The sequence below is a fragment of the Tauraco erythrolophus genome, chromosome 14 (genome assembly GCF_009769465.1).
Source record: "Tauraco erythrolophus isolate bTauEry1 chromosome 14, bTauEry1.pri, whole genome shotgun sequence".
Lineage (NCBI taxonomy): Eukaryota > Metazoa > Chordata > Aves > Musophagiformes > Musophagidae > Tauraco > Tauraco erythrolophus.
This window is the reverse complement of record NC_141478.1, coordinates 11,020,819-11,036,724: the sequence shown is the minus strand read 5'-3', so window position 1 is coordinate 11,036,724 and position 15,906 is coordinate 11,020,819. Positions and strand designations below refer to the sequence as shown.

The window sequence follows — 15,906 nt, the reverse complement described above, 5'->3', positions numbered from 1 at the left end:
CCACAGGCACGCGTTGGCCTTTTTCAACTTTGCTTTCTATAGAAGAGAAGCCCAAGTGTGTGGGCTGGAGGAGCTCAACGTCCTCCAGCAGACTGCCACTCAGGGTGTCCAGCAGAAGGTGGCTGCAGGACGGCCGGCCCTGTACCCAAGGAGCTCCATCGAGACACAAGCTGTGTCACTGGCTGTTCAACACCTACTGAAAAAATTCTGATTACTCTTTCCCCGAGTGCCTTGTGTCTGATGAAGGCACCCCTTCTAAAAACACACCTGGCCTGGCTTTGGGGATGCCAGGAGATGGAGTGTCCCCTCCTGGTCCTAAAAGAGAATTGCAGTACTGACAAAATCCTCTTTTTAGAGGATTTACATGTGAAATGCTGATTCTGTGCCAGAAATGCCCAAGGTGAAATATCTGGATCAGGATGTGGGTTTCTCCAAATTTATGAGTGCTTTTATCTCAAGCTGCCCTTAAAACCATCTCTCCATCTCTCGTCAGCACATGCTACTGGAACTCCACTTTTCCCATAATGTTAAAAGCATCCAAGATCTAGTTAAAGACTGGTCGTTCAAGTGTGAGGCCAAGCCCGAGAGCTGGTGTTGCAGAAGTCAGAGCACAGCCAACTCCTCCCATGGGTATGACAATGTTCACTGTGAGTATTTCTGTGGAGTTGGTGTTGGCAGGAAGGACAGAGATGATGATATTTCAGCACAGCGGCAATCCTGAAAATGCTGCAGAGCACCGTGATGTTCTAGCATGCTGGACTCTACCTCCCAGCAGTTACAAGCATGTCACATGCAGAAGGAAGAGCCCTATGAATGTCCACCAGCCACAAAGCCAACATCCTATGTGACTTTTTAGCCACCTTATCTGCGACTGACCTAACTCAGTAAGCATTTGGTCCTTACATGGAGAACATGCCTTAAGTTCATAGACGTACCCCCCGGTAACTGCCCTCCTGAACCTCTTGCCACTTCAGATGGACCTTATGGCCAGTTTCCTCACTCAAACACCTATTTGAAGATATGAAAGTGTCACAGGGTTCACTAGCCAGAACATGGGCAACATATGCACTGCGCACTTGCTACCCACATCGGCCCCAGACTCTCAAATTATGCGGGTGAGGTGCTGGGAAGGCATTGTCTCCTTGTATCAGCCAGCTGCTTGTTGAGAATGAATGGGAGAGGGTCAGGACACATTACCTTCCTGACCCCACGAGCCACATATCAAAGTCTTTATAAGATGAAGAGCCACCAAACACATTCACTGTACCACAGAGAGACAAGGGCAAAGGAAGCTCTGGGAGGAGTCTTTACATGGGAGATGACAGCAGTTCCCCAGAGGCTGTGTATTGTGAGAAAGGGTTGAGGCTGAGAACGCAGCTGGGTGCTAAGGCACCTCAGCAATGTCAGATGAGCGCCTGTGCTGGCTGGCTTCCTCTCACACTTGGGCATTCGTGTCACTCAGCAGCTCCTGTGACAGCCCAGCCCGGCTGCCAGCCACGTGGCACAGCCTTGGCATGGGAACTGCACCAGGACTGGTTCTGAGCTGGAGCTGTAAGTGCTGGAGCAGGGAGGCTTGTGGTGCTCCAAAGGCTCAGAAATAATAGCAGTTGTCAAAGGTGGCTTACGACTAACCAATTCCCATGCCAATTCCCCTGCTCAGCAGCTTGCTTTTTTATGTTGTGGTCATAACAAAATAATATTGATATGAACACGCAACCGACACAAACATACAAGGAGATCATATGAACCCGCTCTGGAGCAGACTGTATATCCCCTCCTTGGAAGGTCACATCCCAAGCAGGATCTGCCCTAAAACTCACAGTCTGCACAGTGCACATGAACCCTCACAAACTCCAGAGAAGTTAGCGGGACAGCACAAATTTTAAACAACTGTGAAAGCATAAGCAGGCTCCCACTGTTTAGTGAGCCGAAACGCATTACGCAAACAGTGTGATTCTGCTCTCACATCAATTTTGCATCATTCCAGCTCATGGTTTTCAGTAGTTCCACTCAGCTGACATTCACACAAGTGTTGCAACAAAAATAGTGCTTATAGTATCTTTTCTCATTCTAGAGTAAAATTTGTAGCAGTGCAGGGACCAGTCCCATGTTTCCGTTCTAGACACATTCTGAGCACTGAAAGGCAACCTAAAAAGACCCCACATGGCACGCACAGGTCACTGCGATGCGACGCCTTTCACCCCGAGCTCCAAGGCCCCGCAGTAGCAAACTCAGGGGAAGTGAATCATATTAACAGAAGATTACCCCTTCACTGGTTTTCTGCAAATCTGAAGAAGTGTTTCTTGTGTCATTGCCTGCGTCCCCAGCATCAGAGCTGCTCTTATTTTCTTCCTCTTTGCAGTCCTTATCATCTTCATCTCCAGGAGATTTCCGTGACTGCTTGGAGGATTTCTAAAATGATCAAAGCCAAAAGTTAAAAACTGAGCTTCGGTCATAGAAAGACACTTTTGAAATGTACGTGGAATGCTGTCTGATCATGTGGCTCCCCGTTCAAGGCGAGTATTTGGGAGGAGATGTGGGGTGAAAAGCATTTTTCAGGTGAAGTAGTTGGAGTTACTGTCATTGATGAAGCAAAAGGGGAAATTCTGTGTTCAAGGCACATTGGCAGCACAACTGACTGCAAGTCAGACGCAGTAATAGGAGATGGGTATTACTGTTGGGTCACCTGTAGGTTCTGCTAGTTAATGAAACAGATGGTGCCAGCTTGACAAGTTTTGATTAAACACAGAGATGTAAAATGAGAATAACATTAGCAGAGCTGCTTTCCATACTTTTTTAGTGCCGTCAGCTTTAATATATTAACATTAAGGCCATGTGGAACCAATATATCTTTTCTGCTCCCTTTATGTTATGCAATTCTACAGTACAAAAGGATAAATTGTGGCATTAAGCCACCATTTTCCTAATCCTCTGTTTGCCCAGAGTCTTCTGGAAAGAAGATGGTAGACCAGACCTGAATTTCTAATGTAAAACACACAAAGGGGGTGAAACTACTTAATACATTTTGTGTAGTGGATGAACCACAAAAACTCCTGCTCTCTCCCACACTGAGTCTGGATCAGATTGTTTACTTGCTTCTTTTAATTTCATTTAGTTTTCACTTTCAGAGAATAATGTGAATGTAAATGAACATGACTCTGCCACACTTTCCACAATTTTTTAAGCAAAGTACAGACCTGGAGGCACGCACTGGAGGAAGTGACTATAATGTTCCTCCTTTTCACCCAGGTGACAAGTGAGAAGCATATCTTAACCCAAAGTTGTCACTACGCAGGTGATTACGTTCACTAGCCATTATGAGGCCATCTGAGACATGTTACTCAGCTTCCTCATCTACGCTGTTGCTTAGCTATTAAAAGACCAGGTAGGTACTACAATGCAGGTCTTTTATCTACCATTGAGTGCCCTACTCCCTGCTTAATGAATTTGTTCTTCCTCCCTCCCATTCTGTATCCTATACTGAAGTATTTTACACTCAGCTACAACAGAAGCAGCTGAGCACATCTGACCCTACCGTATCTTTTAGCGTGGCATCTGGGGCATTCACACTGGAGACAGGAGAGGGAAGCTTGAGTTCTCTCAGACAAGAACCAAACCTGAACTCACATCTCCCAGGAGGCACACTCTTAAGGCGTTCTTTTTCTCTTCGTGGGAAATACCTATCCAAGATGACCAAATCTATCGATCCATCTTTGCATGGATTTTCTTTCCAGCCCTTCTGAACTCCTTCCCATACTTTCACCTCCTTCTCAAAGTATGGGCACTGGAACAGGGCAGAGTATTTTAACTGCTGTCTCAGCAAGGCTGTCTATGGAAGCAAGAGCGCTTCCCTTTACCTCTTTGAACACCATCGTTATGGTACTGGAATCAAAATGCTGAAGAAGGGAGAACAGTTTGCCATGAGGTAGACAGTATTCTAATTATACATGCACATGGGTAACAATGGAAAAACTCAGAAGATAACCTTTGAAGTATAGGATTTTTTCCGTTTTGAGCCTGCTTTTTCATTCTTTCTTTTTCCTTTTCCATCCTCTTCTACCCGATCACCTTCCTCCTCACTGCTGGCATCTGCTGTATTTCCTCCTTCTCCTTCAGTTTCTGATGAGCTCTGTTGCTGAATTGCCTTTAAAATAACAATAACAATAGTAGCATGAACAACAAAAATATCACTAAAATCTATTACTTAACTTTTGTTCTGTGTTGAAGACAAATACTGGTAACAGACAGCTTATGCTTTAATCTCTATTGTCAGGAAGAGCTCAGGTTATTCCTGCAATAATCAAGAAAAAGGGCTGCAAAGGCAATTTTCTCCGTCACCACTTGGAAACAGTTATCAGATGCAGATTCTGGGATAGCATGTTCTGAGGGTTTACACAGAAACAAAAGATCCGATAACAAAATGCGTTTGCTGGAGAACTAAGGGTTGCTCAGTGGAGAAATCTGGCATGTTCTACTTTGGGCAAAACTATGGAAACTTTTAGACTTTGGCTGCAATAGCAGAGACTTACTCAGGAGAGAGGATGGCTGTTAGAAAAGCCCCCGAAGGGCAAGATCTCTGTGTTAGGAAAAATCAAACAGTGACCAGAAGGCTGAGAGCTCTTTGACAGTCCATCTCCCACAGACTATTCACTAGATTTTTTTAAATCCCCAAGTGTATGCAAAACATCTGTAGGGCTGAAAATATGAAACAGGAACTGAGAGGGGCAGCAGCTTGTCTGCAGGTGGTCCGTATCTCTGGTTTGTAAGGTTTTGTGCTAATAATGTAATAGGTGTTTGCCTTCTTTTGGAGGTGATTTCTGCCTTCAAAGGACCACATTTTTTTAATGAGAAAAGTTCTGTGGTTTTATACAGCCCACCAACTAATCTTCTCCCCCTCTGGCTTCAATGACTTTTTGCTCTGGACATCCAACAGGGAGAGCTGTTGTACAGCAGCTACTATCTCTAACAGCAGTTTAAACTTCCACCTTTTCACCTCTCACAACTTTGGCAGTGGTGCCCTACGTGTTATACATTACCAGTGTAAAAATCAGAAGTGCAGTGACCTTCAGGTCTGTGTAAAATAAACTGAACCTGATATAAAAATAAACAGAAAGAAGAAGTCGGAAATTATTCATGTTTATACTGGAGTAAATAAAACCTTCCATTTTTAATTCAACTAAATCTGCTGCAGAATTTTCCACTTCACCGCCCCAGAATATCACAGAAAGCAAAGGGCTCTGCAGTATGATTAAAGTTCAATTTGTCACAGAGTGCAAGACCACAGTTGTCTTTACATTACACAATTACAAAAGCTGTGAAAGTTTCTAGCTCCATGAAAACCAGGACCTTCTGCATCACTTAGACAGCGTTTACATTGACAAGAAGTCTTCAAAGAATAAAACAAGAAAGATAAGAAGGAATAGAAGTGAAAGTCATTTACCTGATATCCAGTAAACTTTACTCCAGGGTTGTTTTCTATTTCCCACAGGCCTTCATTAAATCCTTTTCGCTTGTTCGACTTCCCAAACTTATCTTTATATTCTTTATATGGGAAAAGGTCTTTGGGCCCCAGGAATGCACTGCATTTTAACAAAGGTAACATTCAAAAAAGGACTAAAATTCCTCCTCTTCAAAAAACCCCCACATTAACAGTGCAAACGTCTTCCCTATTCTTCTGCTCATTCTATAATTTCTTTTTCAGTCTTATTTATTTGTTTGTTTATTTATTTATTTAGCACACTGGCTTTGAGTTACTGCTGTGAGTCTGATTTAATGGATTGGCTCAACATCCTGATGTTTGATGTTGCAAAATCACGCTGGGTCTCTCTAGAAACAACTAAACCGAGTCTCATTTATTATATTAACTACTGCTGGGAACTGGCACTTGAACAGTTTATGAAAGGGATTATGTGACGTAATTGTCTGCGATAGCAAGGGACCAAACTTCCAATCCTATGTGTTACAAACCCAGAAAGACCTAAAAATACCATTGAAAACTTAAAGCATGTAAGGAGTGCCTAGAACCCATGAGCCAAAACTTATTCTTTGTACCACTGGACAGAAAACGCAGTGGCATTTATTATTATCTATACTGCCAGTGAATTTGGGAGCTTCTTTCTTGGAATGAGCCCCCACATGCTAGATTCTGTGCAAATACAATAACAATGTTCTCTTCCCAAAAATCTTATAATTTCATATAAGACAAGAAACAATGGGTGAATATAGGCAGATGAGTAATGCAAGGAAACAATGAGACACACAGGGTGCTTGTGGCCAAATTGTTTTTTAGACAGCACAGCAAAGGAGGGATTTTGTGCTCTGCTGCTGCGTTAAGTCAGCTATGCACTGGGCCAACTAATTTCAGGCACAGGCAGCAGAATGCAGGCGGAAAAAAAAAAAAAAGAGTGGTAATTTATCCTGCTTTTCCTGCATACTTTACAGTAAAATTCTAACTTATATAAAACTGAAGAAAGCATAATTTCCTTTTCATTTGGTATCTATATCCAGTGTGTTTACTGTGCTCTGTATCACGGTACTGGGATGGCTAATAGTAAGTTGAATTAAAAACAGTGAAGGTTAAAAAACCCACTTCATTCCCATATGGAAGATTCTATGTCACCAATGACCGGAGCTGAGCAAGTCACAGCGTCCTTCACCATAATCACTGTCCTACTTTCCTGATGATCTTTGCAATTAACATTAACTCTACGGTCTCCATTACCACAGGATCTTGGAGCTCCACCATTTACAACACATTTATTCTTGTAACGTCATCACAAGGTTGGGAAGTTGCCCTTTTTTGCAGACGGGCTTCTGAGGCACAAAGATTTGCCCAAGGTCAAACTCAAACTGTTAGCGGAGTGCAGAGGGAAAACCCAAGTCTCTTCAGCGCCAGTCTAATACCTTAACCACAGGATCATATTTTTTCCTTTCTGTAAATATTATTCAGATTAATGCCTGATTTATGCCCTGATTCATGCCCTGATTCTTCCCAGCATTCATGAACGTGCAAAGTTTCATTCACTTAAATCATCCCACTGGCCAAGAAGTTGGCCAATAGAGAGGCAACTGGTGGCTAAAGGCATCAGATGACAAATCTCTGGGGAAGGAGCTTCCTTTTAACTACACAGGAGGCAGAATGGTATCCACACTCCGTTGTCTCATTGAGAAATATCTCAATTATATAATTACAAAGCCAAGAATGCATTTCTACCTGAAAGCCAAACAGTGATTTCCAAACTAATTCCAAATTAATATTAAAGGTTACAAGAGAGCAAGGGATCTGAATAAATTATTTTATCTATGCTTTTGCTAATAATAGGAGCTGTCTCCTTGTTGCCAGAATACATACAGTTCTAACACAAACAACAAAGGAAAGCTGTATGAAATTTACCGTGATCTACCTTAATTTAGCTCAACAGTAATGTATGGAAATGTTTCTACAGCCTTTTATGTATAGTAAACACTAAAAAATTGTCTACATCTTTGTTTGAAATACTTTCTGGGAGACTATAACGGTTTCCACTGCTCTGCTATAAAACTAAGGAGCTGCAATCTACAGTTCATTTTTAATAGTTATGCTTTTTAAATTATTAAGTTAATAACTACAAACTGTTTTCCTGTTTCAGATGTTACATTCAGATCATGGGCTAACAAAATCCAAACCAAAAAGATTAGCAGTTTGGGATTCATTCATTTCAGAAGAATAAAAGTGGTCAGAGTTTTTCTCTCAAAATGTTTCTCAAGAAAAATGTTTCCATTAAAAAAAAATTACATTTTGGTTTCTGATTTTAAAACAACTTAAGTTTATTTGAACTTTATTCTTTTCAGATTATTTTGTGACAGTAGTAGTAGATGACAATATATTAAAATATCAGGTTGTTTCATTACAGCAAGAGGAAGAAATATTTTAATTAAAGAGAAGCTATTTTGATCTATTTTAAGCAGAAACTGCCTTTAAAGATTTTGAAAATAAAATGTGATGTATGAGCTATGGGGCTTGTTATGTTCTGGAATAATACTAAAATTCAAAAATAAACAACTTTTTAATAAAACTTTGAACCTCTAAAATTTAATTTTACATGTCGTTAGAATTTTTTTTTTTCATTTTTCAATTTTTTTAGGAATTCTAGAAAGCATGTTCCCTGCAAATGGCAAAGGAAAAGTTTTAAAATGTAAACATTTCACTCAAAATGGAAACTGCAATTTATTTTTTTAAACTATGTCAGACATAGTTTAATATAGAGACATGTACATTATAATTTTTGAATGTACATTACATTTTGTAGCAATGACTAAGAACCTAACTTATGGTTTCTGTTCTGATTCCTTTCTTTCCCTACAAGCTCGGCCAGCTCAGTTCTTCTGTCACTTCTGAGATCTCCATCCTACAATTATCTCCAGCACAAATCTCAGAGGAATGCATATATTTAAAGCTACGTGAGGACTGTGTGAGACTCTGGGATCTGCTTCCTTTCACTTTACAAACTACCAAGCAATTCTCACGCAGGACACAGACAGAACCCAAATGGGTCTGAATATAAGAGTCTGATCTCTACTATCATGCGCACCCAAGTAAAATATTTTTGCCTCTGCATCCGAGTTCAGATGACCATTTAATACACAGGCCCTGGTTATTATTGATGCTTAGACCATGGTATACCATCCACGCAGCAGCACTCCCACCTACTTTCAGGTTTCACTTCCATGTGTTAACAGAGTGAGTCGGGCTCGTAGGACCTATATCTAGGCTCCCAACAGCTTCCGTCAGGATTTGTTCCAATAAAATCAGTGGAGATGATGTTAGCTGCAGTGGAAGAAGACATTTTCAAGGGAAAAGATCATGTTCTTTCACTTACGTTTCATGAGTCCCAAAAAAGAAGATGGGGTATTTGTTTGCTGGAGGCTTCACGGCTCCCTCAGGGAGTTCATCAATCTGTGAGATAGAAATGGAAAAAGGATTATTCCCAAATGTGGTGCACCTCATCCAAGAATCCCTACCAAGCCACGGAAGTGCTGGTGCAGGTATCCCACATCCCTAGGAGCCCTCACTGTGTACTGGCATGGAGAAGGGAAGATGACTGCTGATTTTTCAGGCAGGCAGGTCATACAAAGTCAGCACACATCAGAAACACTACGGGGAGATGACGGAAGGCCAAGGAGCAGACAAAAGTTTTAATGATTTCATGGGCATTGTAATACACAAAGGCAACAAATCAAGTCTGCTTAATTTAAGTGTTAACTTCAGATGCTGTCTCATCCAAGGCCCCGAAGCCCAGAGGATCCTGTCTGTCTCACACAGCCACCTAAATAACTTCTGCAACAAACAGGGAGCAGATGGCACCTCTGAGACTCTGCAGCCAGAAAACCGGACAATCTCTCCTTGGTGCTTCTTGGTGATGATGGTGATACCCAGTGCACAATGCAGAACGCATGCCAGGGTAAGGAGGGCCTGGGACTCTCCTTCCCCTGCAGCATCCTAAGGATGTTTTTTGGTCACTGCTCCCCTCTGTACCCGATCTCTTCCTTCACTTTTTATCCCATCTCCTTTTGCTCAAGATAGAGCTGCAGAGCCGCTAAGGGAGGGACGGTGAGGGTGCTCTCCTGAGATCTAGCTGGGACTGGCACAAACTGCTCAGGCTGAGCAATGCCCAGACCCCGTTTCTGACGTCTGAGAGCGTTGGTCGCAAGGCAGGAGGTTAAGCCCATGACTTCATCTTGTCCATATCTAATTTTTCAGCCCTCTGCAACAGAAATAACAGAGCCCAGGTGCCTACCCACATAAACCAGAAACACAGCACAGCTTTAAATAAGATCTAAGCCTGCCTTCCCAGAAATGACACTTCTGAGCATATGTGGGTGTCTAAAATTAAGTGTCCAGAGAACTCTCTGGCTAAGAGGGAGCCTAATGAATCTACACATCTATAGGGCAACACCAGCAAGCAGGTGAATGGCTTGCTGCCTGCCTCATAGGCATCTCAGTCCCTACATAAGCATATTGAATCCTGCCAAATATCACTGGAACAGAGAGCAAAGTGCTGACATACCACTGCTATAGGAAATCTGCTCCTCAGCAGAGCTCAGGGATGGGACCTGCATGTTTTCACTCAGGAGGCCAGGCCCACATGTGCTTTCCTTCTCTTTTCCTGCCGAAGAACCCTAAACACTGAATTCTTGTTGATTAATAAACACCAGATTGTTTTCAAAGGATGTTCTCTTTCACTGTAAAGCATCTGCTGGCTACGTAGCCCTCCAAGGAGTATGAGCTTTTAGAAGAATTCAAGTCCTTTTGGTCTTTCTGCAAGAAAACCCGTTGGGGACAGAGAAACCAGAGCCACATGTGGAGCTGTAACATCACAGGACTCCATTCTGCAAAAGAAATGGATGCCTATCTTTTAGGTCTAAGTGGAGCATTCTCTGAAGCTATGCCAAAATCATGGGATATAAGAGCACTTTCAAACCATTCCCTGTCTCTTTTCTGCGGCGTGACTCAGGGCTGAGGATGGTGGGGCTCCAGTGTGCTGGGCCATGTGTCACCGTGCACTCACTGCCCAGCGAAGTCTGCAGAAGACAATCCCTGATGGTCAGAGGTGTCACACGCCTTGTGGGCACAGCAATTACCCAACTTCTTTTACTTAACAAAGCTAATGAATTGATAATTAAAAGGACAATCTATTACTTAAATGCACATAGAAGGAAGACACACACTGGTGGAAGATGGAAACCTGCATTCACTTTTAGCTCAGCTGTGTGTAAGAAGGAACTGAAACGACACGACAGGCTGTTTGGTGTCCTCTTCGTCATCAGGAATACATAGAGGAAAGACTGCCAAAGATGTTGTTTTAGAACTCATTATTTTCTGACATTAACTATTTGTTATTTGTTTTTAAGTAAGTGCCCACAATCCACAACTTAAATACAGGTATTAGACTATAACAGCGATAAAATGACTGCAAGGGACAAACACCACAACTCACTTTACAAACTGATAGCAGGTCAGGGAGATAGCATGTCCCACTCTGCAACACATATTGTGCCTCCTTAAAGAGGGACGTACCTACACGTCAGACCAAAAAAGGCTGTGCTGGTACCAAGTACAGGGGTGATACACCTCAACTGTCTGGATGCCACAGCCATCTTGCTCTTTATTACGACAAGGAAGACGTCCGGAGACATACTAGACCCCAGAAAAATATGGACTCCAGCAACTGAGACGAACAACGTCTGCTGGGACTTGAGTGCGAATCTCATTTGACTGCTTGAAACACAGTGCCAGCTCTGGGCTGCATTACAGAGCAGCCCAGTCCCGTTACTGTCTCAGCCCTTTAAGAATTTCTCATGAAATAACGCAAACAGCTGTAAATGATCAGCAAAGCAGAGGAATGAAGACATGCTTAGTAGGGAACGGGGATCAGAAGGGAATGGGGATCTTACATCACACAACGTGCTACACTCCAAAGCAGTGAGGATCTTCTCCTAAGCAACATCCCAAGTGGAGTTAAGCCTCATGTCGTATTCCCAGTACTTTATACTGTTAGCTAAGGAGCAGCACCAAATCCACATCTGTCACGCAGCTCACCTGCTCCCCACTTCGTGGCATGTTTCTTTATTTATCTGAGTATTCCTTCTGACTATGTATCATCACAGGAAACCATAAAAAAATTTCATGGCTTTTGAAAGTTGGCATATACATACAAACACACGCAGCATAAATCCACACTGAACAGCTCAAGGATAGACCGTCAATGCTCCCACTCTAACATTTCACTGTGCAGCTGAGGTCAAGACTTTTCCTGCCTTCACTGATTTTCCTGTGAGCTCCTCAGTTCTCAGGCTTATGTCGCCAGTACAGTAATGAGGTTGAATATGAAGTGACAGTGCTATCTTACAGCCATTTAACTCGATGGCAAAAACTCCAGGGAATTTAGTGAAGGATGAGATCCTCTCTGCCATTAGAAAAGGTCTCTTCCCTTTTTACCTGTTTCATGCGAATCCTCGCATTAGAGGCCATGAAAGGAGAGCTTTGCGCAGTCCACCCATTCCCAGCAAAACCACCTTAGCCCTCAGTGAACACTGAGCCTCTAAGTGCTTATTTAGCTGCAGAACAACCCCAGCACCCCTTGACCATCGCTGCTGTTTTGCAGTAACAGAAAGCAGGCAGTACAAGCAACCATACCGCAGCCCCCTGCGCCTGCACTCAGTCGCAATTTATTCCCTTCCTACAAGATGTTTTGGTTAAACACGCCGAAGATTTGGATCTGACAGTTTTCCCCATATCAGCAAGATCAAAGACAGAGAGAGAGGGAGGGAGAGGAAGGGAGCGAGCGCATGAGCACAAGAGCGAGAAAAGCATCACTGCTTCGAACCAGGAACAAAAGAGATAAGTGCACCCATACTAGGACTCAGTGTTGTAGTCACAGAAACCTCACTAATGACTAAAGCATCTGTCTATCAGAGAGCCAGACTGCCATCACATTTTGCTCCTGGAAGGAAACAAACAGATTCCAAAGTGCCTGTTACAACCTGCAATCAAACAGGAGATTCATCCCCTCCTGAACCGGAGCGGACGGTGGGCTGGAGCTTGCTGCCACAGAAATCAGTGAGAGCAGAGCGTGGCGTGCAAATCCGATACGTGCATCAGCAACATCATGGGCAGCCGCTTCAATTATGGCTAAAATTAAAGCAGGTGGTTTCGGATTTCGAGTTTTATCCCTTTTTCTCCCGTTGCTGTCATCTGCTTAATGAATAACAATTGCTTTCTTTTTGCACAACCTCAGCAGAGCTGCACTTCCCAGCATTTGTTTGCCAACCAAGCAGCAGAGCTTTAAAGACGTAACTGTGCTTTTTTTGGTAAACAAACGCCAGGCTTCTAGGGTCAGGAACACTGAACAGAAAATTGAGCCTGGACCTCTCAAACCAGAGCAGGGCTTTATCAAATGATGTTGCTAGGGACTACCAACGTGCAGGCAAGAAATCCGTCTCCTTACATTGTCGTTTACGGGCTAGGATGTATACGCAGCCCAAGTCTTTTGCTCTCAGTGGTGCTGAGGAATTGCTGACTTCTCAGGTAGTATTTCCAACTGGTTCTCGCAGGGTGGGTTTGGCAGAACTCAGGAGGTTGCCATGAGGTTAGGGACGCTGGGGAGAGAGGATCTGGCTGGGTGGGTTGGACTGGAGCTGCAGAGCTGTAGCTCTGCGAGGAGCAGAGCATGGAGCTGCCCTCCGAGAACAACAGTGGCACAAATCATCCCCCTGCCTGCCTGTGGGATAACGTGGCATATTCCAGACAGGCGGAGGAGCTCCCTGGGAGGGCTGGTGCAGAACCAGAGGAAGCTGCACCCCCTCCTGGGTGTTCTGCTCTGCAGAGCTCTGCATTCCCTGCAAAATGGGAAACATGTCTCTCCGAGACGCAGAGAAAACGGCAAGCTTTGTCTCTCTGCTTGTCTACGTAAAGCAGCTTTCTGTGGAGGTTTACGTTACTGCAGCAGTCAGGAAAGGGGCAGTTCTGCCCACCAAGGCGGAAGGGCATCCCATATGCGTCTTCTTCCACTTGGAGGGACAGCAGGTGTCATGTTGTATGGCTGTCACGAAATCTCTGTGCTGTGGATAAGCTGCTGTTCAGAAGCAGGAATTCCAGGCTGTCAGGGTGGCTTTCTGACCAGACCCTGTTCCCTTGTATTCCAACAGAATTTTACACTGAAATAAACCCCACGTATTATGTGAAAATACCTATCGGGTCCACCTGTACAGACAGGAAAGCTTTACTTCAGCATGCAGAGATGCTAATGTGGGCATTGAAACCACAAGAACAAGTCCTTTTATTTTGCAAAAAGAGGGAATTAAAACTGCAGAGCAGCAATCACTGATTGTTTTGACATACTGTAAATGCCTTTGATTGGCAAAAGCACACAGAAGCTCTGCAGAGATCAGTATCTCCCACTGAAATCCCTGGAGTCACTGCACAGCAGTCCAGCAAAGGCCTATAGTATTTTTGCTGGAAAGTGGTTCAAGTTGCTTATTATTGCCCAATACATGCAAGCAGCTTGATCTTTTGCAGTTAGCTTATTAGCAAAACTGTAGATGGATAAAAGCAATACTCTTCAAAATCCATTATTAAAATAGGATATTTTGCTTTTCTACAATGTTTTTATTCAGATGGATTTAATATGATTTTTAATAGCTAATGCTACTGGGAATCAGCAGTATGGCAGTATCTTCTCTAAACCATTATTTAAAATACTGTTCTGTAAAATATTATTTTTTTCCCAGAGGATCCTAAAATGTAAAAAAAAAAAAAACCTAAAAGAAGAAAAAAAAATCCAACCTCCTTCAAGCTAAAAACTGTGACTCGAATTCTGTAGTACTTAAACTGAACAGCAATTCAACTAAAGCTGATTGGAGACTGCAGAATTTTTCTCTCATTTATTAGGACTATGTGATAATTGAAGCAGAGCACAACTCCTTCCCCGATGTACATGACATACTAGAATTCCTAGTGTGGAATGCTGGCATATGCACTTTTTCACCCACTAAAAAAGATAACCCTGTGAAGGTTGAGACTAAAAGCACAATCCAGCTTAAAAAGGTGGAATTGCACAGCTACAAAAGTAAAAATTAAAAAAGTCTCTGGGCATGGAAGAGTGCCACCAGCAAAAACAAAAAGCAAAACAAGATTAAAACCAGCAGAGCATACTTTTTGAGCACTGCTGAAAATGGCTGAAGGGTATCCTGCAGACAGCCAGAAATGACAATATAAAGACATCAATCCTCCTTTTTTTTTCTGTGCATGCTCAGGACCTCAACCAGATAGAAGACAATGAAGGGTTAGTTGGAGTCCAAACAATGCTGGCAGGCAATGTCTCACTAGGAAAGATCAGCAGTCTTGCAGCTGAATTCAGCCCCTTTACATCCCTAATTAGCAGCACATTTTTAAGACAGAAAGTTGAAATACACTTTCTGCAGAGTTGCTTTAATCTTCAATATGAAACCCAGGCCAAAGCTTAGCTCTGCGTGACCGGTACCTATATGCACGGCTTTGCAGATAACAGATCTATTCATGCGATTCAAGTTCTCCGGGAGCTTTGGTGGCTAGTGGAGAGAAGAGTGTCAGAGAAGGAGACTCTGGGGATACAAAGCCTAGTCCTGTCTATGCCACTGGCCTCTGGGATGTCCTTGGCTACATCACTGCATCTCCTTCAGTCTTACTTTTACAGATGGGGACTATGGTACTGTTCTCCTCATAAAGGACTTAAGGTCCACTGCTAAAATGCTAGGTATTACTAATAAATACTTCCAGCTCAGTCAGAGGAGGATTTCAGGTTACCAAACTGTTATCCTCCCAGTGAGCACACCTCAAAGTTAGACGGCTGCAAAAATACTCCATTTCCTCAAAATGAAATATTTCCCTGCCACTGGGAGAGAAGCAATGGTGCTACCAGTAGGATTTTTTTTTTCTTAGTCTGTTCCCTAAGGATGGATGTGGAAAGGAAAGGATGTGATCACACTATGTTCAGTCCAACTCTTACCTGCAATAACTCAGGGCCACATCAGACAATTTTGTCAAACCAGACAAAAGGAGAAAGGCCAAAGAGATATTAAATTTCCCCATGTTTTGTGATAAAACAAAGAAGAACATCAGAAGATGGACAGACAAGTAGTCCATATGCTGAGAGACAGATTGTAACGCAGGCTCAACCAAAACATCAGACAATAGGGGCTCCACATAAAGGCAAGCCAGAGAAAAATACACTTCTTAAGTTTCATGGCTCACAAAACTACTTTTTATTTGTGGATGGGTGGGGAGAGGTTGTTCATTTTCAATAAATATTGCCAGCTCTGAGACATTTTGTGTTTACTTTTCTTCCCTTTAAGCATAATGAAGCTTGCTTCTCCTTTGTCTGAATTATT

General features: G+C 42.9%; 1 protein-coding gene across 1 annotated transcript in view; it reads right to left on the bottom strand.

The window, feature by feature from the left end:
* HDGFL3 (HDGF like 3) overlaps positions 1 to 15,906 on the bottom strand; it is a 38,617-nt gene that overhangs the window by 6,601 nt on the left and 16,110 nt on the right. The window contains exons 2-5 of the mRNA XM_086620330.1: positions 8,859 to 8,935; positions 5,441 to 5,579; positions 3,986 to 4,144; positions 2,266 to 2,412 (exon numbers count right to left, since the gene is read on the bottom strand). Coding sequence (XP_086476456.1) covers positions 2,266 to 2,412; positions 3,986 to 4,144; positions 5,441 to 5,579; positions 8,859 to 8,935 — 522 coding nt within the window. The remainder of the gene's footprint in view (positions 1 to 2,265; positions 2,413 to 3,985; positions 4,145 to 5,440; positions 5,580 to 8,858; positions 8,936 to 15,906) is intronic.